Genomic DNA, 26,373 nt, shown 5'->3' on the forward strand with positions numbered 1-26,373 from the left:
CCCACAGCGCCACCCGCGTCCTGAATTAGAGATAGCCCAGCACAATTTTCAGCATGCGGTGGCAAATGTATGGGTGTGACAAACCTTCCAAAACAAATACCACCTGAACTAAGTTAGGTTGATAATTCTGGGCTGAAAGTAGGAACGGTCCAACAGGTTTGTCAAGTATGACTGCTCTTGCAACCCTCTCTTTACAACTGATGATGTTAATTGGGCAGGGGTACTGCAAAGAGGGGACGTGGGTGGCGCTGTGGGTTAAACCACAGAGCCTAGGACTTGCCAATCAGAAGGTCGGCGGTTTGAATCCCCGCGACGGGGTGAGTTCCAGTTGCTCGGTCCCTGCTCCTGCCAACCTAGCAGTTCGAAAGCACGTCAAATTGCAAGTAGATAAATAGGTACCGCTCCAGCGGGAAGGTAAATGGCGTTTCCGTGCGCTGCTCTGGTTTGCCAGAAGCAGCTTAGTCATGCTGGCCACATGACCTGGAAGCTGTATGCTGGCTCCCTTGGCCAATAAAGCGAGATGAGCGCCGCAACCCCAGAGTCGGCCACGACTGGACCTAATGGTCAGGGGTCCCTTTACCTTTACTGCAAAGACAGGCAGTAGTAGAAGTTGCAAGCAAGTATCTGCAGACATAATCCTGCACGTTCCAGGCTCTGGTGACTTGGATGGAGATAGAGGCAACCCATTTCCAAGGAGACAAAATATTTCTTCCTCATCCCCATGAGAGATCCTGTTCCGTTATTCTTTGCGTACTGTTAGGCATTAGTGACCCTGTTTTATGCTTATATATTGCTAATTGTCCCCACCTAAGGCGGGTGGCGCTGTGGGTTAAACCACAGAGCCTAGGACTTGCCGATCAGAAGGTTGGCGGTTCGAATCCCCGCAACGGGGTGAGCTCCCGTTGCCCGGTCCCCAGTTTGAAAGCACGTCAAAGTGCAAGTAGATAAATAGGTACCGCTCCGGCGGGAAGGTAAACAGCGTTTCCGTGCGCTGCTCTGGTTCACCAGAAGCAGCTTTGTCATGCTGGCCACATGACCCGGAAGCTATACGCCGGCTCCCTCGGCCAGTAAAGCAAGATGAGCGCTGCAACCCCAGAGTCGATCACAACTAGACCTAATGGCCCTTTACCTTTAAGGTAAGAATCATCTCCAGGCAACCAGACAGATCTTTAACATGAAAGGGTTTAGATAGTGGTTTTTATTTCCCCCCTACTCTTTTGTTACCACCAAAATACCACAAATAAGTAACTGGTATACCGTAATTGGGCCCATCTGTTGGAGATTTCAAACATCTAAAAGCTCAAGTTTGTTTACCCGGACCTATTTGGATATTTGAGAGTGTTATCCTGCCCAGTTGTTGACTTGCTGTTTCAAACAATGGATTTTAAAGGTATTTATTCTGTTCTGATTTGTATCTGCATTCTGTTGTACAGTGGTGCCCCGCAAGACGAATGCCTCGCAAGACAAAAAACTCGCTAGACGAAAGAGTTTTCAGTTTTTTGAGTCGTTCCGCAAGATGAATTTCCCTATGGGCTTGCTTTGCAAGACGAAACGTCTTGCAAGTTCTTGCGAGTTTGTTTCCTTTTTCTTAAAGCCGCTAAGCCGTTAATAGCCACTAAGCCGCTAATAGCCGTGCTTCGCAAGACGAAAAAAACGCAAGACGAAGAGACTCGCGGAACGGATTAATTTCGTCTTGCGAGGCACCACTGTACCCAGGTTTTATAATTTTTGTAAACTGCCCAAGGATTTTTGCCAAAAAGGTTTGGCGGTTATCCGCATTTTCTGAACTAACGTGAAATTTGTGGGGCAGTAACTTCTGTGGCCTTATTTGCAAGACTGCCCTGTTCACAAACCCAGCAGTGGGCTGAACAGAGGTGGGAGTGGGAGAATGAGAAAATTATAGAACTGTAGTTGGAAGGAACCACGGGGATCATGTAATCCAACCTCTTACAATGCAGGAATCTTTTGACCAACGTGGGGCTAATATTATTCCAAGATGCAACCTGCCTAGAAACACATCTTGCAAACTGTTGTCACCCAGACAAGAGGTTCAAAGCCTTCTGAAGGGCCCTGAATGGGGTGGGGCGTGCTCATGGATTCCCTTAGCTTTCTGCCATAACTCTAGGCAACATTATGCTACTGAAATGGTTATCCTTTGGCAACATGTACACGGTACGTTTCCACATTCTGATGTGGCAAAAAGTGATAAATCGCCCAGAGATCTACCAGGAGATGCACATCATCCCTTCTGCCTGCCTGGGTACCAAAGCGGGAGGGGAAATCAAGGCTTACACATCTGTTCACATGGTAATCACAAATTAGCAAGAGAAATTCTTCAGTAACAAGTAGAACTGATATACGTTTTTGAAAAAACCAGTCATTCCTGTTGGGAATGGTGGGAGAAGACATTGACAAGAATGACCAGAAACTGTTCTTATACACAACCACGGCGGTGAGGTTATTGCTGGCTCAGGTATGGAAACAGCAAAAATTGCCTACAATAGAAGAATGGTAGTACAAGGTTATGGAAGACGCAGAAATAGCCAAATTAACAGCAAAAATTTGACATCAGGGGGATGAAACATATCAAAAAGAATGGGGAAAATTTATGTTATATATAGAGATGATGATGTGAAATAGGGAAACCAGTAGAATTAAAATAATATCACATAACGGGAAAATACCAGAAATTTACTGGATATTAATATCAAAATGAATTAAAAATGTATATTAGGATTATTATTGAACAATATTTGTAAATGAATATAGACAGACAGCAAGAATTTGTATGTATAGAAAGATTTATTTGTTTACGGACATTTAATGGAAAAAATGAAGAAGAACAATCTTGTGGAAAACGGACAATGACAATGCGAAAAGTCAAAGAGGACACAAAAAAGCCAGAAGGAGGAAGGAGGGAAGTCAGCTCGGGAGAGCAAGAACAAATGTGAAATATAATGAATGTGTATGTACAGTATGTAACTAAAAATTCAATAAAGATCATCTGAAAAAAACCCAACACAAGTAGAACTGTCAGCCCGTGAAAAAGATCAATTAAATCTCCACATAACTGCATTATTCTGATGAAAGCAAGCATGATTGGTTTTCTTTAGGTGACACATCTACATGGCAGAGCAGCACCATTTTAGAAAGAGGATTTCCTCCTGTGGGAGAGAGGATGCTGTACAAGCGCCACAGATGCCTTTTCTGAAATGCTCCCAACGCCTGTGGTTTTTATAATTTATTTACTTTAGTAAGCTGCAATAATCTGCACCGTAAATCGGAGCTAGCTTTGAAAACAAGATTTTATCAATTAATGAATGACATGTTGCAACGATACTTGCATTGTGTAAGGGAATGAGTCACTCATGGAGGAGAGGTTTTAAACCATGGGTGGGGAACCTGTGGTCCTCCAGATGTTGTTGTCCAACAAAGGACATCATTCTAGCCACTGGCTATGCTGGCTTGGGGCTGAAGGGAGTTGGGAGTCTGGCTATCCAGCCCTGATTTAATCAAAGCACTAAATCAGGCTTCCTTAGCCTTGGCCTTCCAGATGTTTTGAGACTACAATTCCCATCATCCCTGACCACTGGTCCTGCTAGCTAGGGTTCATGGGAGTTGTAGGCCAAAAACACCTGGAGGGCTGGGGTTGAGGAAGCCTGCACTAAATGGAACCTTTGTGTCAAGAGGCAGGCTGCCTCTGAGTATCAGGTGCATCTGAGAAAACAGGAGTTTTCTCCCCAGCCATTGCTGGGAACAGAATTCTGGACCACATGAACCTTTGGTCTACGATTCTAAACCAGGAGTATGGAAAAAGAATGCTACCGGCTGCAAGTCCTATCTCTTTTTTTTCTTTTTTGCTGTGAACCTGAGATCTTTGGATGAAGGGTGATATGCACATTTAATAATAAACTAAACAATAAATTAATACCTGCACTTTACCTGCTGTAAAGTGTCTCGTACTGGTCATTAACAACTCTTACCACACCTCCACCTTTTTTAGTCTGAGCTTCCGTTACTATGAAAACATTTTCATGCTATCTTTCCAAGTGTCCAGAGTGGCTGACACCCAGAGACTCAGCAGACGCTCATATTCATTTGTTACTCTCCGTAAACAGCATGAAAAACTTGAAACGAAAGCAAAAAGGTAGTAATCAGAAATTATTTTTCATTACTGTGCAGTCAAACAATGCCCAGTTGCAGAAAAGAAGTAAAATACTCCAAGAAAGACTTGCAAAAGATCCTGACACCACATTAGGAATTCAAAATATTCCAGCTGCTAAACCAGGGATGGGGAACCTGTGGCTCTTCAGATGTGAGTTTTCCTTCTGCCAGCAGCCCCCTTCCCAATGTCCCTTCAATAAACTCTCAATGCCTTCTCTGAGGCATGAGAAGACCCTGTGAGATATGAGAAGTAAAAACTGACTGCCTCTGTTGCTTTGTGCCTCTGCTGGTCTTGGCCAAAGCTGAAAGCACCTTCATATCAGCCTGGATAAGCTCATTTGGTTAGAGCATGGTGCTGATAACACCAATGTTGCAAGTTCGATTCCTGTATGGGATAGCTACGTATTCCTGCATTGCAGGGGGTCAGACTAAATGCTCCCTTCCAATTCCACAATTCTATGATTTCTATCTCCGTCTCAAGACATTTGCTAAAAGACAAACCTTTCATATTCTTTCACTTGATAACAAGTTGTGTTTCCTGTTACGGATCAAATTATGTGGAAAACCTTTCAGGTTCTCCTTTCTGCCCGTCCTCTAAAAATGTTGCAACTCTAAAATCAGTTATGTAGTAGGAAGGGAGAAGTTTGAGCAATACAGGGTCTTCATTCGTGTGCATGAAGGGTTTGCCCTCTCCCTTCCCTCCCACATCAGCACAGCCAATGGTAGTTACAGCATCCGAAGAGCCACTAATACTCAATCCTGGGCCTAAACTATGAAGGCCTCACCATATATTACCCCCCCACCAAATAAACACTGAGAAGAGAAGCTTTATGTATTTTATTCTTTTCCAAAAGCAGAGGGTTGACAACATGGAATTTGGCTGACATTATGAACAAGTTCAATACTGATAATGGATGGTCAGTCTATCACCCTCACTGTTCACTTATAAAAAAAAGAAAAAAAGAAAGGGCTGTGTCCTTTTCACCCATTACTTTTCACAATCTATCCAGGATGAAGTGGTAGGAAGCACTCCCCACACCCTCACACACAAATTTTGGTAGCAGAAGTCAAGATGCCTCGGGAATCAAAAACTCCACGGTGCAGAAAAGAAAGCTATGCTTGCCACAGATCAAGTCCGATAGGGATCAATCCTTATTGAAAAAGGCATAGAAAAGATTCTCCCATGTGGGAAAAAAGGACACACAAGACTCAGAAGAGACTCTTGTGTTCTCTCTGCAAAGACCTTACCTATATACAGTGGTGCCCCGCAAGACGAATGCCTCGCAAGACGGAAAACCCGCTAGACGAAAGGGTTTTCCGTTTTGGAGGTGCTTCGCAAAACGAATTTCCTATGGGCTTGCTTCGCAAGACGAAAATGTCTTGCGAGTTCCTGCGGGGTTTTTTTCCTTTCCCCCCCCTTTTTCCCAAGCCGCTAAGCCGCTTATCAGCTGATCCGCTAAGCCGCTAAACAGCTGATCCGTTAAGCCACTAAGCCACTTATCAGCTGATCTGCTAAGCCGCTTATCAGCTGATCCGCTAAGCCCGCTAATCCACTAATGGGCTTGCTTCGCAAGACGAAAAAACCGCAAGACGAAGAGACTCGCAGAACGGATTCTTTTCGTCTTGCGAGGCACCACTGTACAGTACCAGAACTGTGATGTGCAACAGACGACTGGCCAACTCCAGAGCATCTTCCCCCAAGAAAAAGCATCACATATCAGAGCTCAGGAGAAGAGACCTCGCTTTGACCAGGCGGACTGGGCAACCTGAGCTCTGCATTGTTACGGACCACCGTGAAGAGGCTCACGACGGCCAAGAGGGCCATCACCATCATGACAGAGCAAATGGTGAACATGTTCCTGGTGCCTGTCTTGTAGTCGCTGTCATGGAGGATCAGCAGGCCGAGGCAGGCCAGCAGGTTGAGTGGGACGCGGAACCAGTGCATGACACCTGCTTGCTCCTTCTCGGGGATCACCTTCTGCCGCAGAAAACCCATAGAAGGGAAGTAGAGCCCGCAAGACAGCTCAATGAGCAGGAAGGCCAAGAAGGACTCGGAAGGGTTCTCCTGCCCAGGGTTGGTAGAGAAAGTCAGCATGAAGAGGGAGAAGAAAACCATCAGGACCGAGAGGGAAAGGATGTGCATGGGCTGCAGGTGGTATTTCTTGGAGGTTGCAACGCGGTAGAGCGATGAGCCTGCCATGCTGGCCGCCATGAAACTAGAGAAGACTATGCCCAGGGGTGGGTTGTGGGGATCCAGGACGGGAGTCCAAAGGAAGATGAAGATGTAGATGACACTCTCAAACAAAGCCTGGATGGTACCCAAGAGCAAGACCCGGCGGTCTGAGAGGAGGCACTTCAAGGCATCAGTGCAAGTCCTGGAGATAGCCCTCTTCTTGCCATAATTTTCATCCCAGTTCTTCATCGCCAGGACACCCGCCAGCATGAGAAAGGGGATGGAGACCATGAAAGGGGCCACCGGGCCCAGCCCCAGCCATTCGGCAAAGACGTTGGCTACCACGCCGGCTCCGATAGCGATGATGCCATTCCAAAAAGCCGCCTTGGAGAAGGTAGCGGGGATCCACTCAGCCGGGAAGTCGTGGCGTTCCACGTGCTCATGGACGTACCACGCCTCGAAGGCGGAGAAGAGCAGGGCAGTGGACAGCCCCCCTAATATCCTTCCCACAATGAGCACAAAATAATCCCAGGAGAGCTTTGTGAGGCAGCAGACGGAGTAAGTCAAGGAGAAGAGGATGCAGGATTTCTTACGGCCCAGGCGGTCAACCAAGGAGCTGGAGACCAGCCCAAACAGCACGCTGGAGGCAAAGCCACAGACGTAGATGATGGTGATCTGAGCCTCCAAGAAGTGGTAGTGCTGGTACAGTTTATAGAGATAAGGTCCCTGCAGCCAATCAGCAGCAAGGGCCAAGAAGTAGACCTGGTAATAGTCTAGCTGGAACCGCAGGAAGGCAGGGTTGGAGCAAGACCTGCCGGTGATCTTGGAACGGCAGGCGGAGAACTCCAAGCCAATGCATATCAGCAGGAGGAAAGCAAAAGCAACATAGGCAGTGACCAGCATGGTGTTCTAAATCATCATGTGCAGTGCATCTCCCAAGATCTGCTCCCGACACACCTGAAAGAGAAGAAGGCAAGAGATACAGATGTGACAATTTGCACTAGGCAGCTTTGCAGCAAGACTTGGAGGTGGGCAGAGCAGAGTTTATCTGTGGTGCATTTACACTTCTGAAAAAGCTTAGCACAAACTGTATGTACTCGGTGCACACTTTTGTGCAGTCCTAACACTTTCACACACCCTGCACACTAAAGATGACACCCCGCCCCACACCTTGCACAGACAAATCCTCTAAGCTCACCATTATGTTGGAAAGGCTGTGGAGAACGAGGTTCCTATATTCATGTGTGGTGGGAGTACCCTGTGGTCCATGCCTTTTGGGGGAAAGTTTTTAATCTGACCTCCAAAATCACTAAACAATCTATCCCTCCTAATTTGGCACTTGCCTTGTTATGATTAGATTTGACCGCAAATTCTACCCTTAAATCTAAATAATTAATTTCCTTCCTGTTCACAGCAGCTAGGCTAGTTATTGCCCAACAATGGAAGGAAACTTCTAATATACCAATAGAGGCTTGTGTTAATAACATCTGGAGCATTGCTCTGTCAAAATGCCTCACATACCATCAGTGACTAATCAAAGGCATCTCCAAAAAAGATACCTTTGACACAATCTGGTCTCCCTTTTTCTCTTCTATTGAAGAAGAACAGGATATTTTAATGCCACCATCATCACAGAAGTGTCTGTGGAGGGGATATATTGATTGAACATATATTGTATTATAACTGTATTGTAACTTTTGACTACATGTTTTTAAATGCATGAATGACGACACCCCAAATCTTTGAACACATTTTGAAACAATGAGTACATTAAGTGAACAATTTATTGCCCAGCCATCTGCAACAAATGGGAGTCACCTCCAGGTAACCAAGAAGAAAGTTTCGTGTAAACTAGAAGAGGATCAACTTCTCCTTTCATGCTACTAATATTTATAATACACTGCTAAATGAGCCTTCCATTCATAAGCAATATAGCTCTAAGTACCAAAATGCTGGCTGTACACAACAAAAGACAAATCATCTTCAGGCTGTTTGTGAAGTGTCCTAGAGCAATGCTTCTCAACTGTTTTCTAACCCATGTTCCACCTTTGCAATTACAGAAACCCCACACCTCCCCTCTTATTTTAATTGCATTTTCAAATGGATGTAAATTGCATAAACTTGATTATTATTATTTTACTCATATTGTACATATTCTTTGGGAACACTCAGGTCCCACCCACCTGCCCAATATATTCATATGCTTCACTAGTGGAAAAACACTGTTCAAGAGGGACTCTAGGAGGGTAGTGGACTAGGTGAAACTTTGGTCTTCTCCAGTAGGGCAATTCTTATGTTCACAAGCTACATAGTGGTATTTCTGAACATACAAGGTGGTGTGCGTGTAACAACAGGGCTAGCTTCCACGTGTACTTTAGCTTATCTTTCAATCAACAGACTAGAATTGCAAATGAGACAGAGTGTAAAAGCATAAGCATATGGAGATTAGAGGCAGAAAGGGGTTAAGGAACCTAATGTTCCCTAACCTAACCAGGGACGCGGGTGGCGCTGTGTTCTAAACCACTGAGCCTCTTGGGCTTGCCGATCAGAAGGTTGCCAGTTCGAATCCCCATGATGGGGTGAGCTCCTGTTGCTCTGTGCCAGCTCCTGCCAACCCAGCAGTTCGAAAGCACACCGGTGCAAGTAGATAAATAGGTACCGTTGTGGCGGGAAGGTAAATGGCGTTTCCGTGTGCTCTGGTTTCCGTCACGGTGTTCCATTGCACCAGAAGTGGTTTAGTCATGCTGGCCACATGACCCAGAAAGCTGTCTGTGGGCAAACGCTGGCTCCATTGGCCTGAAAGCAAGATGAGCGCCACAACCCCATAGTCACCTTTGACTGGACTTAACCATCCAGGGGTTCTTTACTTTTTACCTAACCTATAACCTCAAGATTGTCCTGGACTTCTAACTGGCATCACTTCCAGCCAGCAGGGTCAGAGATGAAGTATCGAACAATATCTGGAGGACCGCAGACTCTCCACCCCCAGGATAGGGGAATGGGGAGCAATGCTGGGCATTCAAGCCCAAGTGAGAAGGGAAGAGACAGCTTTGTTCTACTGATAAAGCCAAATTACTTTAAGATTTTTCCCCACCACCATGAAAGATACAATCCATGCCTCCCCCCACCCCCACTCCTCAAAGCTAAGAAAGAGAAATTGAGTGAGCCTGAGATTACTAGAGGCTGTTACAGCCAAGTATTCCTCATGTTGTTTCAAATGCTTCCCATACGAGCAGTGAAAAACAAGCTCAACCAGCTAAACTAGCCATCTCCTCCACCACACAGCTTGGGAGCAATCAAGAACAACTTTTTGGCTGAAATACAAAACTGTCTCCCAAGGACTCCTTTGCAGCCTGTTATTAAAATGTCTGTAATACCTCTACAGCCAGGAGGCAGAAGCCACTAAAAATATCTGCGAGTGTAATATTATTGCAGCAATCCTGAATTACAACTTTCCTACAACTCAGCTATGGAGCTTGTAGCTCATGTTAACCTGATAAGGATCAACATCCACACCTTACCTCTATGCAAATATTAACAATGAAAACCAGAAAGAGCAATTTAAACTCATTACTTCAGAAAGCAATTGTAAACGCATATTGTTTCCTCACAAACCCATAATGTTTTGCCTCCATAACCTTCCATTGTATAACTAATTATCACTGATCCCTAAAAATGTGAATCTCTCTATTTACTGGTCAAGCCCTAGGCAGGTTTTCAATTTATGCTCAACTCCTCACCAGATCCATGGCATCAGATTCATCTCCAGTACCTGTAGGAGATTATCTTTAGAACAGAACAGCCACCTGCTTCACAATGGTATTAGGAGAATAGAGGAACTAAGAGTATTTTATTTTCCCAAGCTTTAGAGGGGCAGCACAGTTTAGATCTAAAGAAAGCATGAACGGGCTTATTTGGCTTTTGCAATCAGATTTAGGAAAGCGTGGAAGTGTGGCAACCTAAAACCAGTGCTTTTTTAGGGAGAACTAACCAGAACTCCGTGGGACACGGGTGGCGCTGTGGGTAAAAGCCTCAGCGCCTAGGACTTGCCGATCACATGGTCGGCGGTTCGAATCCCCGCGGCGGGGTGCGCTCCCGTCGTTCGGTCCCAGCGCCTGCCAACCTAGCAGTTCGAAAGCACCCCCGGGTGCAAGTAGATAAATAGGGACCGCTTACCAGCGGGAAGGTAAACGGTGTTTCCGTGTGCTGCGCTGGTGCTGGCTCGCCAGAGCAGCTTCGTCACGCTGGCCACGTGACCCGGAAGTGTCTGCGGACAGCGCTGGCTCCCGGCCTATAGAGTGAGATGAGCGCACAACCCTAGAGTCTGGCAAGACTGGCCCGTACGGGCAGGGGTACCTTTACCTTTAACCAGAACTCAGTTCCAGCACCTCTCAGGTGGGTTCCAGCACCTCCCAGGTAAGTTCTGGCAGCTCTCAGACGGGTGCCATTGCCATTCTAAGAGAAAGAGAGAGGTGTTCATGGTGAGTTCCGGCACCTCATTTTCTGGAAAAATAGCACTGCCTAAAACCATGTAATAATACCTTATTTGTTTTTTAACTGTGATTTATTAACTCAAAAGTATTAGTTACAGAAAATACACTGTACTAACAACACAGTCCTGTGCACCCAGAGTGGCTGGAGCAACCCAGTCAGATGGGCAGGGTACAAATAATAAAATTATTATTATTATTATTATTATTACTGGGAAGTATGTCCCATTTAACTCAACGGGGCTTACTTACAGGAGGCAAGTGTGCAGCCTAAGCAAATTAAGGCAGGCAATGCCAACACCGTGTCCTCAAAACAATTCATGTGTACAGATTTACCGTATTTTTTGCACCATAACACTCACTTTTTTCCTCCTAGAAAGTAAGGGAAAATGTCTGTGCGTGTTATGGAGGGAATGCCTACGGGTGGCGGGGGGATCTGCTGCAGTCGTGAGCAGAGGATCCATGGCTCCCCTTCCTTCCCTCCTCCGTGGCTTGCTTTGAAACAGTAAAGTGGGAGAAGAGCCGCTGAGTGGGGAGGAGAGGGGGACAGAGAGCCTGCTTGCTTTAAAGGAGCAAAGTGGGAGAGAAAAGGAGCCTTCTCCCCTTATACCCCTCTTCTACATTATTAGCAGCATCCTTCTCCACACACCCCGCGCGTGTTCCTTCTCCCCTTAAACCCCTCTTCTGCATTATTAGCAGCATCCTTCTCCACACACCCCACGCGTGCTCCTTGTCCCTTGAGTGCTTTTCCTTCCCTCCCCACTTAAAACGTGGTTAGAAACCACGGATCAACATGGATCCTCAGGATTTTTGCACTGGGTCACCCCAAATTCACCATCAGATCACATAGCATGTCCATGGCTACATCTTGCACCAAAAAAATCACGCACCCACTGTTGCCTGGGGTGCAAAAACGTGGTTACAAAGCATGGATCCTCAGGATTTTTGCATTGGGCTACTCCAAACTCACTGTCAGATCACATGTCTGTGGCCACAGCATGAACCACAAAAATCATACATCCACTGTTTCGTTTAGAATATTTTTTTCTTGTTTTCCTCCTCTAAAAACTACGTGCGTGTTATGGTCAGGTGCGTGTTATAGAGCGAAAAATAAGGGTAGGTTAAGCTATTAGCTCCCATGCCGCAGCAGCTCAGGAACAGAAGACACTTTGGCTAAGCCTGAGAGGGGGGCAGGCTTCGATACACCTCCTCCCCATATAGCCCAAATCCCTACACACACATAGTAGGATGGTGCTTCTGAGGCGAAACAGAGAAAAGTTCTCTCCACACCACCACCCAGGGGAGATGGCTGCATGCAGAGCTAGGGTTGTCACCTGTCCTGTATAATTCAGGATTGTCCCATATTTCAATGCAAAATGCTGCGTCCTGTATTGCTAGTTCAGGTCTTTTCTCTCTTTCTATCCAGGTCAGCCTGGATAGCTCAGTTGGTCAGAGTGAGGTGCTGATAATGCCAAGGTTGCAGGTTCCATCCCCGTATGGGATGGCTGCATATTCCTGTACTGCAGCGGGCTGGGACTCAATGATCCCCCGGGTCCCTTCCGACTACAGTGGCCCCTCGGGTTAAGAACTTAATTCGTTCTGGAGATCTGTTCTTAACCTGAAACTGTTCTTAACCTGAAGCACCACTTTAGCTAATGGGGCCTCCTGCTGCTGCTGCACTGGAGCACGATTTCTGTTCTCATCCTGAAGCAAAGTTCTTAAGCTGAGGCAATATTTTTGGGTTAGCGGGGTCTGTAACCTGAAGCGTATGTAACCTGAAGCGTATGCAACCTGAGGTGCTACTGTACATACATGATGATAATGATAATAATAATTTATTATTTATACCCCGCCCATCTGTCTGGGTTTCCACATGATTCTACGATTCTCTCTGTCCCTCAATCTGCCAAGTTAGGGAACCTTTGCAAAGGCGGGTGTGCAAAACGTCATGCAGCAGAGTCAAGCGCAGCCAGATTTACAAATTCATATTGTGCGTAAGAACCTTTTAATGAGGGTGAAAGAGGAGAGCGCAAAATATGGTCTGAAGCTCAACATCAAAAAAACGAAGATCATGGCCACTGGGCCCATCACCTCCTGGCAAATAGATGGGGAAGAAATGGAGGCAGTGAGAGATTTTGCTTTCTTGGGCTCCATGATCACTGCAGATGGTGACAGCAGCCACGAAATTAAAAGACGCCTGCTTCTTGGGAGAAAAGCAATGACAAACCTAGACAGCAGAGACATCACCACCTTGCCAACAAAGGTCCGTATAGTTAAAGCTATGGTTTTCCCAGTAGCAATGTATGGAAGTGAGAGCTGGACCATAAAGAAGGCTGATCGCCAAAGAATTGATGCTTTTGAATTCTGGTGCTGGAGGAGACTCTTGAGAGTCCCATGGACTGCAAGAAGATCAAACCTATCCATTCTTAAGGAAATCAGCCCTGAGTGCTCACTGGAAGGACAGATCGTGAAGCTGAGGCTCCAATACTTTGGCCACCTCACGAGAAGAGAAGACTCCCTGGAAAAGACCCTGATGTTGGGAAAGATGGAGGGCACAAGAAGAAGGGGACGACAGAGGACGAGATGGTTGGACAGTGTTCTCGAAGCTACCTGCATGAGTTTGACCAAACTGCGGGAGGCAGTGGAAGACAGGAGTGCCTGGCATGCAGAATTGTGTGTGAGTGATAAGATTGTACAGTGGTACCTCGGGTTACAGACGCTTCAGGTTACAGACTCCGCTAACTCAGAAATAGTACCTCGGGTTAAGAACTTTGCTTCAGGATAAGAACAGAATCGTGCTCCGGCGGCAGCAGGAGGCCCCATTAGCTAAAGTGGTGCTTCAGGTTAAGAACAGTTTCAGGTTAAGAACGGACCTCCAGAACGAATTAAGTACTTAACCCGAGGTACCACTGTAATGGATTGGGGGGGGGGAGGGGAAATAAATCGCACCCCAGAACAAAGGTGGCAGCCCTAATGCGAGAGTGTCCTCCACCCGCATCTCCAGAGCGGGAAGGGGAGGAAGCAACACGCCCTTCCCCGACCCCCGCTTCTCGCAGGGCCCCCTCCCCACATTCCTGCCCCGCCAACGAGGTCGCCTCTCTCGCCCAGCCCTCTTCGCTTCCGACCCTTCGGCCTGAGGGAGGGGAATTCCCCTCCCCCAGCCGCCCCCCCCGGACTCCCCCTCCCCCCGGCCCTTCCCTTTACCTACCTGCCTGGGTCTCTCTCCGGCTGCCCTCCCCTCAGCCCCGTTCTCTCCGCCTGGGGGAGCTCAGGCTGCACGCCCGACGCCTCGCTTCCGCTTCCGGAGCCGCCGCGCTGCCTGTCACGTGGCCGCCGGCCGCGCGCTCGGCCTGTCGCGAGCCCGCCCCCTGGAGGCGAGCGCCGCCAATGCAGGCTGCTTGCGGCGCCAACTGTATTAAGCACCCGGTCCGTCCTGCTTTTTATTTAATACAAATTTATTTAATAAAAATTTAGCAGCAGCATCAGCAACAACAACAACTTTAATTTAACAGCAGCAGCAATAACAAGAAGAATTTCTTGTAAGAAGAGGATTTAATTTTTATGCCGCTCCACCACGTATTAAAAAAAGTACCTCTAGAGAAAACTGAAGCGGTGGCGGACAGTTCAACCAAAATATGGCAAAAAATACGCAGGTACATAAAAAACAACATTGCATTAATACGAAATCAAGATAAGAAACTTTTTTTATAGAAAAGAATGGAAATGGTTTATTGAATCTTTACAAACAAACTGTGAATGAAGTTGCATCACTGATGTTTCTTTTTCTTTACTGAATGGATTTTCCACATTAAGAGGACTTTTTTTTTTTAAAGATACAGGCTGGAATTATTATCACAATGACATTATCAGCCCAGACACTGAGATCCAGCGCTGAGGGCCTTCTGGCGGTTCCCTCATTGCGAGAAGTGAGGTTACAGGGAACCAGAGAGAGGGCCTTCTCGGTAGTGGCACCCACCCTGTGGAACGCCCTCCCTTCAGATGTGAAGAAAATAAGTACCGTATTTTTTGCTCTATAAGACTCACTTTTTCCCTCCTAAAAAGTAAGGGGAAATGTGTGTGCGTCTTATGGAGCGAAGGCAGGCTGCACAGCTATCCCAGAAGCCAGAACAGCAAGAGCTATGAGAAAGTCGCAGAATCATAGCACTGTAGAGTTGGAAGGGACCCTGAGGATCATCTAGTCCAACCCTCTGCAATGCAGGAATATGCAGCTAGTCCATACAGGGATCGAACCTGCAACCTTGGCGTTATCAGCACCATGGTCTAACCCACTGAGCTATCCAGATTGCTGCTTTCACTGCGCAGTGATCCCTCTTGCTGTTCTGGCTTCTGAGATTCAGAATATTTTTTTTCTTGTTTTCCTCCTCCAAAAACTAGGTGCGTTTTGTGGTCTGGTGCGTCTTATAGAGCGAAAAATTTGGTAGGTATCTTATCTTTAAAAGACATCTGAAGGCAGCCCTGTTTAGGGACGTTTTTAATATTTAATGCTGTACTGTATTGTTTTTAACACTCAATTGGAAGCCGCCCAGAGTGGCTGGGGAAACTCAGCCAGATGGGTGGGGTATAAATAATAAATTATTATTATTATTATTATTATTATTAGGGTGGTGTAAAAAAACACAAAACCTTGTGTATGTATGTGCAGCCACGATTCCACAACAAATCTCCAATCTGGAAGCACCCTAATTGTCAGTACAGAAAGACCATGCAAGCATGGTCTACAGTGGTACCTTGGTACTCAAACGCCTTGATACTCAAATATCTTGGAACCCAAACACTGCAAACCCAGAAGTAAGTGTTCCAGTTTGCGAACTGTTTTTGGATGCCGAACATGTTCCATTTTGAGTGCCGCACTTCCATTTTGGGTGTTACACTTCCGATTTGAGTGTTAACGCTGAGTTCTGTCCGTTTTTGCTATTTATTTTATTTTTTTGTTTTTGTGGCTCTTTTTTGTTTTTGTGACTGTGTGGAACCTAGTGTAGCTACTGATTGACTGATTGTGTGACTGCAGTACAGTGGTACTTCGGGTTAGGTACTTAATTCGTTCCGGAGGTCCGTTCTTAACCTGAAACTGTTCTTAACCTGAAGCACCACTTTAGCTTATGGGGCCTCCTGCTGCTGCCGCGCCGCCGGAGCACAATTTCTGTTCTCATCCTGAAGCAAAGTTCTTAACCTGAGGTTAAGGTTAGAGGAGTCTGTAACCTGAAGCATATGTAACCTGAAGCGTATGTAACCCGAGGTACCACTGTACATTGTTTATTACTTTCATTTTATGAATCAGTGGTCTTGTTAGACAGTAAAATTCATGTTAAATTGTTGTTTTAGGGGTTGTTTTTAAAAGTTTGGAACGGATTAATCCATTTTGTATTACTTTCTATGGGAAAACATGCCTTTGTTTTGGAACGCTTTGGTTTTGGAACGGACTTCCGGAACGGATTAAGTTTGAGAACCAAGGTACCACTGTAAAGGAACCAAGGTACAGTACCAGTGTAAAGACCTTTAACGTTGTTTCAAAGCTTCAGATTATATGCTTAGCCACTAGGTGGCAGAAAATACACAGTGAAGTAGTCTGTAGTTCAACATGGCGAGATTGCTATGTGTTTTGTTTTATGGGAGGTGAAAGGTGCACTGGGACAGAGGCTATATAACTACCTTGGCCCTGGCTGCAGTACTTGGGAGTCAGTGTTGATTTGAATTGCCTTCAATGCACATCTGGCTTGTGCTGTCTGCTCTGAATCCCATCTGGGGATTCATCTGCACAAGGAAAGTTAATGCGGTTAATTTCCTCCCTGCCAGCTCTGGTCCCAATTGCACTAAAACACACGTGTTAATAAGAACCCAGTGAGTCGAACATCTGGCAGCCATGCTTTGAAATGTGCCTTCCCCCAAAAAGTATTATTAATTCCCCCAAATAAAATGATTAATTATTGTTAGTGAAGCTACAGGGAACCAATCACAGGGCCTTCTCGGTAGTGGTTTTTTATGCTTTTACTCTGTTTTTACTAAGTTTTAAATGCCTTTACAGTGGTACCTCGGGTTACATACGCTTCAGGTTGCATACGCCTCAGGTTACAGACTCTGCTAACCCAGAAATAGTACCTCGGGTTAAGAACTTTGCTTCAGGATGAGAACAGAAATCGTGCGGCGGCGCCACAGCAGCAGCAGGAGGCCCCATTAGCTAAAGTGGTACCTTAGGTTAAGAACAGTTTCAGGTTAAGAACGGACCTCTGGAACGAATTAAGTACTTAACCCGAGGTACCACTGTACTATGTTTTTATATATGCTGTAAGCCACCCAGAGTGGCTGGGGAAACCCAGCCAGATGGGTAGGGTATAAATAATAAAAAATTCTTATTATTATCATCATCATCCTGGGAACTGTAGTTCATTGAGTGTGCTGGGAATTGTAGCTCCGTGGTAGGCAAACTACAGTTACCAAGAATCTGTGGGGGAAGAAAAGTGCTTTAAGTGTGGAGTATGGCTGTGACCTATTAAACTAACTGCCAGGGAATACAAAATTCCAACCTTCATTCTCATTTGTGCCTTTGTGACCTCCTTTACTGTTCTGCACTGTTTTGTACTTTTGGTTTTGTGTGTTTGCATGTAGGACTGCTGCTTCTTTACAGGCTGTTAGGGAAGCAAGCATTTAACACGTGATTCCATCTCTGTCTCCACCAAGAAGCTGTCTGTGCCTGCCGAATGTTTATCTGCTACACAGCTATACACAGTTACCATCGGGGGGGGGGCACACAATGGTTCGCAATGCGCTATGTGCTTGTGCATGATTGCATTCTCCTGTAGGCCATATTAGGAAAATAGTACTATTTGTAAATTCACAGTCATACCTCGTGTTGTGTTAGGTTCATGTTGTGCCTTTTCAGCTTGCGAACACGGGAAACCCGGAAGTGTATACTTCTGGGTTTCGCCACACATGCGCAGAAGCGCTGTATCGCGCAGAAGAGGCACTCTAGTTATGGACTTTTCAGGGTGCGAACGGCACCCCGGAACGGATTGAGTCCGTAACTAGAGGTAAAGGTAACGGGACCCCTGACCATTAGGTCCAGTCGTGGCCAACTCTGAGGTTGCGGCGCTCATCTCGCTTTATTGGCTTTGGGACCCGGCGTACAGCTTCCGGGTCACGTGGCCAGCATGACTAAGCCGCTTCTGGCGAACCAGAGCAGTGCATGGAAACGCCGTTTACCTTCCTGCTGGAGTGGTACCTATTTATCTACTTGCACTTTGACGTGCTTTAGAACTGCTAGGTTGGCAGGAGCAGGGACCGAGCAATGGGAGCTCACCCCATCATGGGGATTTGAACCGCCGACCTTCTGATCGGCAAGTCCTAGGCTCTGTGGTTTAACCCACAGCGCCACCCGCGTCCCAACTAGAGGTACCACTGTACTAAAATAGTAAATTATGCAAAAATATTCAAAAATATGTAAGAGATCTTATTTTTCTCCCAGCTGAGACACAGGTTTACTCTAAGGAAGATTATATTATATGGCTTCAGTAACAGGGCCAGCTCCACAAATCAAAGCGGTCATCTGGGGACACATGGCATAAGGTGATCCAGCAAGTAAACGGCTCCCAAGCTATTAAGGGCTTTATATGCTAATAGCAACACCTTGAACTTGGCCTGCTAGCAGATTGGGAACCGTTGAACTTTGACTGATCTTAATACACATGAATCAAATCAGAGCCTGGATTTGCAATTGGAGACCCTTCTCCATTTTCCCCCTGCGAGGAAGATGTCGCAGGTGGCGACCTGAGAAAGGGCCTTTTCAGTGGTGTCCCCCCAAAAAATTTGTAGGGTGCTCCCGGCAGGGAAGCACATCTGGCACCATCACTATCTGTTTTTAGGCACCAGGTAGAAACATTTTTATTCACCTAGGCTTTTGGACCTGAAATTGGAGAGTGAGGCATGCGCAAGTGGCGGAACCCGGAAGTAACGTGCTCCGTTACTTCCGGGTTGCCGCGGAGCGCAACTCGAACACGCTCATCCCGAAGCACATTCAACCCGAGGTATGACTGTACTGTTGCTATGGCCATTGGCTAATGCGAATAAAGTTTTATCTTATCTTATCCTTATCCCATGTTTGCCTTTCTCATTTAAAGCGGGTGCAGGGAACCTTTGGCTCTCTAGATGTTGCTGAACTACAACTCCCATTATCCCTGGCCATGCACCATGCTGCCCGGGGCTGATGAGAGCTGGAAGCCAGCAGGACTTAGAGGGCACTCTGCGTTGGCTACTGCTGATCTAGAAGTATTTACACTTTCTGGGCAGCCGCCAGATCCTTCCTGCATTCTGTACAACCTGTAGTGCATAACTGGGGCTAAAGAAATCAGCTGTAAACAGCCACAGCCAGGGGTTTCAGGAAGCCGCAGGCAACCCAGGCACATTGTGTGCCGCTGTGTCTCTGGGAAGCCACTCGGAGCCGAGGAAGGAAGGGGTTAGGTGAGGTTGCTCAGTTCCACAACCACAGCCTGTTTTCTGCAGCAGCCTCCAGCATTCACGCCTGACCCAGTTTTATACCGTGGCCCAGATATATTTAGAATCCTCCTGCGGAGTGTGTGACATGACAAGCATGCTCAAGTCTTGGATCTTGTGGTCTCCTTGGTAGGGGAGCCCCCACCCGCTTTGCCTCAAGTTCCCAGGTGAAAGGGGGGGGGGCTTTATACAAACACACTGTCGCAGTGTTAGAAAAGGCTCGCATTGAAACAGTGCTCCAAAGGAAATTTGTCACGGTGCACGCAGTCGTTGCTTGGGAGAAAGTAGTTCAAGAGGAGCATGGGGAGACGGAAAGGGCCATAGATAGCTCAGGAGCAAGTGCAGAGCTTGCAGACCGCCTCCGATTCAGTCCCTGGCATATCAAGGTAGGAACTAGGTAAAGGGTAAAGGGACCCCTGACCATTAGGTCCAGCCGTGGGGATGAGGAAGAAATATCATTTTGTCTCCTTGGAAATGGGTTGCCTCCATCTCCATCCGAGTCACCAGAGCCTGGAATGTGCAGGATTATGTCTGCAGATACTTGCTTGCAACTTCTACTATTGCCTGTCTTTGCAGTAAAGGTAAAGGGACTGACCATTAGGTCCATTCGTGGCCGACTCTGGGGTTGCAGCGCTCATCTCGCTTTATTGGCCGAGGGAGCCGGCGTACAGCTTCCGGTTCATGTGGCCAGCATGACTAAGCCACTTCTGGCAAACCAGAGCAGCGCACGGAAACGCCGTTTACCTTCCCGCCGGAGCGGTACCTATTTATCTACTTGCACTTTGACGTGCTTTCGAACTGCTAGGTTGGCAGGAGCTGGGCCGAGCAACGGGAGCTCACCCCGTCGCGGGGATTCGAACAGCGCCACCCGCGTCCCAACAAGGAACTAAGGATGGACCTTCTATACAATCGTCTCAAAGCAGTGTTCAATAAAAACGGTCAACACCACAAAAAGCCCAGCAGATCTGTTTAAAACAAAACTAAAATCCTACAAAGCTCAGTCGGTAGAGCATGAGGCTCTTAATCTCAGGGCTGTGGGTTCAGGCCCCATGTTGGGCAAGAAGGTTCTTGCATTGCAAAGGGTTGAACTAGATGGCACTCGTGGTCCCTTGCAGCTCTACACTTCTATGATTCTATGGTACCCCTTTATCCAGCTAGGAACAAAAATGTTTTCAGTGGTTTCTGGAAAGCACAAATGACAGGCACCTGTCATATATTGACAGGAATGCTGTTCCACAGAACAGGACCAGCCGCACTAAAAGTCCTGCTCTGAGTTACTGTGGAGTGAGCTTCTGAGATCTTTGGAACTTGCAGAAGAAATTCTCCTGCAGACGGCAACAATCTACTGGGTGTATAAGGTGATCTCTTGTGGCCTTCCTTTTAATATATATATATATATATATATATATATATATATATATATGGCTTGCTCAACCCTACATGTCAAAGTATAATACAGCGGTGCCTTGAGTTACACACGCTTCAGGTTACATACGCTTCAGGTTACAGACTCCGCTAACCCAGAAACAGTACCTCGGGTTGAGAACTTTGCTTCAGGATGAGAACAGAAATTGTGCAGCAGCGGCAGCGGGAGGCCCATTTGCTAAAGTGGTGCTTCAGGTTAAGAACAGTTTCAGGTTAAGAACAGATCTCCAGAACGAATTAAGTAAGTAACCAGAGGTACCACTGTAGTAAAGAGAAGAGTGCCTCTGAGCATGTGTAGAGCACCATTCTCCCACTAACTATCCTAACTAGTTAGGATAGTTAGGTGTTGGTGTACCTCATTTGTGCCATCCCCTCAGCAGAAATATTCAGATATATTTCAGTTCATTCTATTGATTATCTTTCCAAACCCACACTCTCAGTGCATGAGTTATGCAGTTACAGTGGTACCTCGGGTTAAATACTTAATTCATTCCGGAGGTCCGTTCTTAACCTGAAACTGTTTTTAACCTGAAGCACTGCTTTAGCTAATGGGGCCTCCTGCTGCCGCCGCGCCGCTGGAGCACGATTTCTGTTCTTATCCTGAAGCAAAGTTCTTAACCTGAAGCACTATTTCTGGGTTAGCCGAGTCTGTAACCTGAAGCGTCTGTAACCTGAAGTGTCTGTAACCCGAGGTACCACTGTACTGGGCACCTTAGAGTGGCTGGGTAATAATAATAATAATAATAATAATAATAATTATAATAATTCGTAGTAGCAGCAGCAGCTGTGGTGCATCTGGCCAGGACTAGGAAGACCCAGGTCCAAATCTGCACTCAGCCATTAAGCTCATTGAGCGACCTTTCACTAGTCACTTTATCTAACCTCTTTCACAGAGTTATAAATGTATGCGGCTTTGATCTCATAAATGCACTTATGTCAGGTCCCATGGGGCTTGGAACTTGCTCAGTCAGAACCCTTTTGATTTATTCACAGCTAAGGTCTTCAAGTTTCCTTAAAGCGAGCCTCAGATTTTAAAGGCTTGACTTGCAAGGAGGCTTGCTGTGGTCTCCTCTGCCTGTACGGTGAGAGCCCTCAAACATTTTATGTCCTAAGCTTTGCCCGCCATTTCCTTAAGCCACCCACTGAGCAGTTCTCCTGAAAATCAGGATAACAGCAGGGTAAAGGATTGCACAAGAAGGGGAGAGAGGCAGGGAAAATGAGTTCAGAGGCAGTGGGACCTCTTGCCCAGCCAAGTGACGGCACACCCTGCCCCTTTCTCCTGCCATTTCAAAAATGTTTCAGATAGCACAAGGGATTATGGGGTGGGAGGCGGCTAGCCCCTGACCCATGGCCAGTTCTACCATTAAGCACAGTGCGGACTCTGTATACCATGAGCCTGGCCTGCACCCCCTCCCCAAACGTGCTGCCCTCAGATCAGGTGGAAGATGCTTTGAAAATTGCCACGAAGGTACGTTTCCTACTTCGCAACTTAACTTTACCGCACGACCAGAAACAATGAATATGTAAGTTTTATACGTCCTTCTTCAGCATCACCTTTTGCCATTTGTTTTTGTGAGGCCAGACTCTGGGAGATGGAGTGAGATGGAGTCCTTTACCTAGGTAGCCAATGAAATGGGTTCAATACATACTGGTATGTGCAAGCTTTTGGCTGCCTTTGGGTGATTTGTTGAAAGCTCCCATTGGTGGGGTGTTGTTGTTGTTTTAAAAAAGAAGTCCACTATTGGGGCCCCAATATCGAGAGGTTCACAGTACATTAAAACCTATTATTTTGCGCATAAACCAATCCACGGGAGAATGGTTAATAATTGATTGCACTTTCTGTGCAGAGTGCAAGTTGCCATTTTTGGTTCAGGTTAGGCAAGTCAGCAGAGGGACGCGGGTGGTGCTGTGGGTTAAACCACAGAGCCTAGGACTTGCCAATCAGAAGGTTGGCGGTTTGAATCCCCGCGACAGGGTGAGCTCCCGTTGCTCGGTCCCTGCTCCTGCCAACCTAGCAGTTCAAAAGCACCTCAAAGTGCAAGTAGATAAATAGGTACCACTCCGGCGGGAAGGTAAACAGCGTTTCCGTGCGCCACTCTGGTTAGTCATGCTGGCCACATGACCCGGAAGCTGTATGCCGGCTCCCTCGGCCAATAAAGCGAGATGAGTGCCGCAACCCCAGAATCGGCCACGACTGGACCTAATGGTCAGGGGTCCCTTTACCTTTACTAGGCAAGTCAGCAACAAGTTGAGATGCACCTGAACCAGCAGCGAAAACTCTCCATACTCCGTTTGGGGAATTGAAATGAAACGGAAGTACCATTCTGTGCAGGTGTGTGTATCCTGTTCCCAGGAAATGCCAATTTGCACGTTTCCCAAGAGCGTTTTTTCTTTCTTTTTGGTAAACGACCATGTTGGAAGGCGGATTAAGTAGTGTGCTTGATGCCAAAGAGGGATGTGAACAGAGGTGGGCTTGAGGAAGGGCCGGGAACAGGGCATGTCCACAACATTTGGACAGGCAAACTCTAGCTTTTTAACAAATGTTTTGCTCTCATGTTTGGACAAGTGGAGGACAAATTGAATATGGAAAAAAGTGGATTTATTCTTAGGTATGGATGAGCTGCTAGCTCTGTCTATTTCCATGGATGCAAAATTATTTACATTTTTAAGAACTATGATTTGAGTCTAGCTGTCTGGTTCAATAGGAGCCAATATACCAGACAAATGAAACCATACATAACAGCCAGTGTGATACTCTCCTTTGGGTCATACAAGCTACATCTGCCGACATTCCCTCTTCCACACAACTGTTAAGAGCTCTGGCCTTTCTCCTCCTCCTCCTCCTCCATCTGGCTACCCTAATCTCCCAAGGAGCAGATTCAACTCTTTGGATGCATGCAATTCTATTATCTACCAAAGCACCTTATCAATAAAAGTCTCCACCACCTCCATCATTCAGCCTGGACACTGAGGTCCAGCTCCGAGGGTCTTCTGGTGGTTCCCTCATTGTGAGAAATGAAGTTACAGGGAACCCGAGGTACCACTGTATATTAAAGCTAAATGACAGAAGACAGGCCTTTGGCGTGCCCCCCCCCCCCCCGCCGCCCCACCAGTGCACTCTCCGTGGTGTGAAGAGCCCCATTTATTGATTTCTGCCTTGTTGTGTTAAGAATCACAGGGCGCCTCTCCTTAAAAACTCTTGCCGCTGTTAAGAGTCACAGGGCCTCTGTCCCCATGGGGCTCTGGCCTCATCCAGGTACTGGCCATATCTAGAGAATAGAAAGAGGCAGGTGTTCCTTTTGGCCTCCAACTGCTCTTGCCCATGCTAAGCAGCCTGGCGAGCTGAGAGTCCGCGTGCTGGCTCAGGGCAGCTTTAGGAACTGGGTGCTCTTGGCCTTAGGGAGCTATAAATATAGCCCCGCTGGCCGCGTCCCGTGGGCCTGCCGGCCTTGTGCATGTCCTGGAATCCTCCCTGAGCAGGGAAGGCCATGGGGCTTTCTCGCTGGGTGCACTTCCCTGAGTCCAGCAGCAGCCGTGCAGAGACACTGTGAGTTGCTCCCAGCCCTGCCCTTCACCTTCTCCTGGCCTGGAGGGTGCCCCCTCCCCTGCCCGCCTTGCTCATGTGTAGCATCGGCTGCTGCCCCCCGCCCTGTCCCATGTGCTGCCCCGGCTGCTTCAGGCCACCCTGCCCCACTTGCTACCCGCCTCCTTGCTGCCCCACCTGCTGCCGCCCCTCCTGCTGCTACTGCCCCCCACCTCCTGCCTGCTGCCGCTCGGGGGGCTGCTGCTCCAGCGGCTGCCGGCCCCCGACCCCCTGCTGCCACCCTCGCCCTTCCTGGGGGGGCTTCGGCTGCTGCCCTCCTCCTCCTCCCCCTTGCCCAGGCTGCCGCCCTGCTTCACGATTCTGCGCCCCATCTTGCTCGGCCTGCCGCAGGCCCGGGACCCGCCTCAGCACCAAGTGAGCCACCTTTGCCCTCCTTCGGATGCCTGTCTCCTTCGGATGTCCTTGAAAGCCCAGGCCCCCGTGGGAACAGCCCAACTCGGCCGCCTCCTTGCCCAAAACAACAGTAAGTAACCATCTTTTCTGTGACGCCAGCCACCGGCTTCCAGCGCGGCTTGCTGGCATCCCAGAATGCTTTGCTGCGATGGAGGCGGTTTCCATTTTGTGGCCAGGGTGGATGATGAGGTCCTAGTGGCGAATCTTGCACTTCGGAAGCGATCTCCCTCCCTGACCTTCCTAGCTGTAATCCCATCAGATATTAAATCCCCTGAGATCTCTTCACAAAATCCTCGAGGAGGGTCTGGTGGCGGGACAGGCGGCCATATTGACAGGTGGGGCTCTATTCAGCATCCTGGGTCATCTTATGGCTCACAAACCCCAATGGATCCCCTTCCCCATTGTATCGGTGGCAGGCTTTGGTCATATGGCACCTGGGTGGGTCGGTTGGCATTTGTCTGTCACAAGAGACTATGGAGGAGTGTGCCTTTGGGGGTGAAGTCGGAGGACAAAATTTGACACACCCCATAAATATTTCTTATTTTCACAATGATTCCTTTTGGTACAGTTGCTTTTTCCGTGGATCTTCTCAGTGAGTACCCATATAAATATATTGTAGATATTATTATTATTATTATTATTATTAATTGCTATTTTTCTGGAAAAAGAGGTACCAGTGGTGGCAATGAATGGCAATGAAAGGCCCCGATTATTATTATTTTGCACCCTGTACATGGGAACCGCTCGCACCGCCTTAAATCTGTCGCTGCCGTTATGCACCGCAACCTTTTTCTTCCGCATAAACCAAAGCACAAAGGCTGTTTTCCCCTCCATGCCTGTGTAAGGGGGCGAGCTGGCGAAGTGTAGAAGAAGAACTCTGACAAAGCCTCTGTTGTTGTTGATGCTGGGGAGGCGGTGGCGGGGTGTGTGTGTGTCAAGAGCCCAGTTCCTGTGTTTTGCTCCTCTGGGACTTGAGTCAGCAAGCAGATCCAGTGTCCTGGCCCTTCAGGCCTTACATAAATAAAAAGAGAGTGTCGTCCCCCCCCCCCCATCAACAAGTAGAAAAAGAGCAGCTTTCACAAAGCCCTCCGCTACTCGGTAGGGGCTCTCCTTTAAGTGACAGTTCTGGAGCACAGGACTGTGTGAGCTTCCCAGCAGCAGTGCCCATCTGACAGTCCAGCACACCAGGTGCACTGATTGCTCTGGGAGATATTATCTCACAAAGAAAAGGCATTTGCCAAATTAGTTAGATGGGGCTGGGGGACAGGGGGAACCGAGTTATATGGCCGAAGCACAATAGCGGCTTAGGCAACTTTTATCAGCAGGGAAACAACTGCAGAGACAAGGATGGCGCCAGGGAAAGGGGAGGGGTGGGTGGGTGGGCGCAGCTTCTGGAGCAATGAGCTATATGTAGGAGGGCCCAGGAAGGGGATTTCGCACAACCTAAAGGAAGATTGTGCAGGCTGAATTGTGGGGATCGCATGGATAGTGACGGGCAGGCAGTTTTCTGAAACAGCAGGGAAATGCACAAGGGTGAAAGCAGCTGTCTGAGTTGTGGGCAAGTGTAAGAGAGTTGGGATATAAGAGACGCCTAGAAAAAAAAACACATTTTGTAAGCT

General features: G+C 47.5%; 2 protein-coding genes across 7 annotated transcripts in view; one reads left to right on the top strand and one right to left on the bottom strand.

Moving 5' to 3' along the window:
* Positions 1 to 4,986: 4,986 nt before the first annotated feature.
* MFSD5 (major facilitator superfamily domain containing 5) lies at positions 4,987 to 14,141 on the bottom strand. 3 transcript variants are annotated; one of them, XM_080994794.1, is made up of 4 exons: positions 14,036 to 14,138; positions 10,707 to 10,792; positions 5,799 to 7,294; positions 4,987 to 5,412 (listed from the first exon to the last, which is right to left on the bottom strand). In XM_080994794.1, the coding sequence occupies exon 3, from the start codon at positions 7,238 to 7,240 to the stop codon at positions 5,882 to 5,884; it is 1,359 nt and encodes a 452-aa protein (XP_080850920.1). In that variant the 5' UTR covers positions 7,241 to 7,294; positions 10,707 to 10,792; positions 14,036 to 14,138; the 3' UTR covers positions 4,987 to 5,412; positions 5,799 to 5,881. The 3 variants fall into 3 exon arrangements, with proteins under 3 accessions (XP_080850920.1, XP_080850921.1, XP_080850922.1); XM_080994795.1 differs by having other exon boundaries at positions 10,700 to 10,792; XM_080994796.1 differs by lacking the exon at positions 10,707 to 10,792 and having other exon boundaries at positions 14,036 to 14,141.
* Positions 14,142 to 23,384: 9,243 nt separating this feature from the next.
* LOC308470924 (nuclear receptor subfamily 1 group D member 1-like) overlaps positions 23,385 to 26,373 on the top strand; it is a 58,919-nt gene continuing 55,930 nt past the window's right edge. The window contains exon 1 of one of the 4 annotated variants that reach the window (XM_080994624.1): positions 23,385 to 24,824. In XM_080994624.1, coding sequence (XP_080850750.1) covers positions 24,758 to 24,824 — 67 coding nt within the window. In that variant the 5' untranslated portion in view covers positions 23,385 to 24,757. Of the gene's footprint in view, positions 24,825 to 24,867; positions 25,090 to 25,288; positions 25,347 to 26,373 lie in introns of those variants that run through there. The other 3 variants (XM_080994626.1, XM_080994627.1, XM_080994625.1) reach the window with 3 other exon arrangements.

Source organism: Podarcis pityusensis, assembly GCF_964106645.2.
Source record: "Podarcis pityusensis genome assembly, chromosome: 2".
Taxonomy (NCBI): Eukaryota; Metazoa; Chordata; class Lepidosauria; order Squamata; family Lacertidae; genus Podarcis; species Podarcis pityusensis.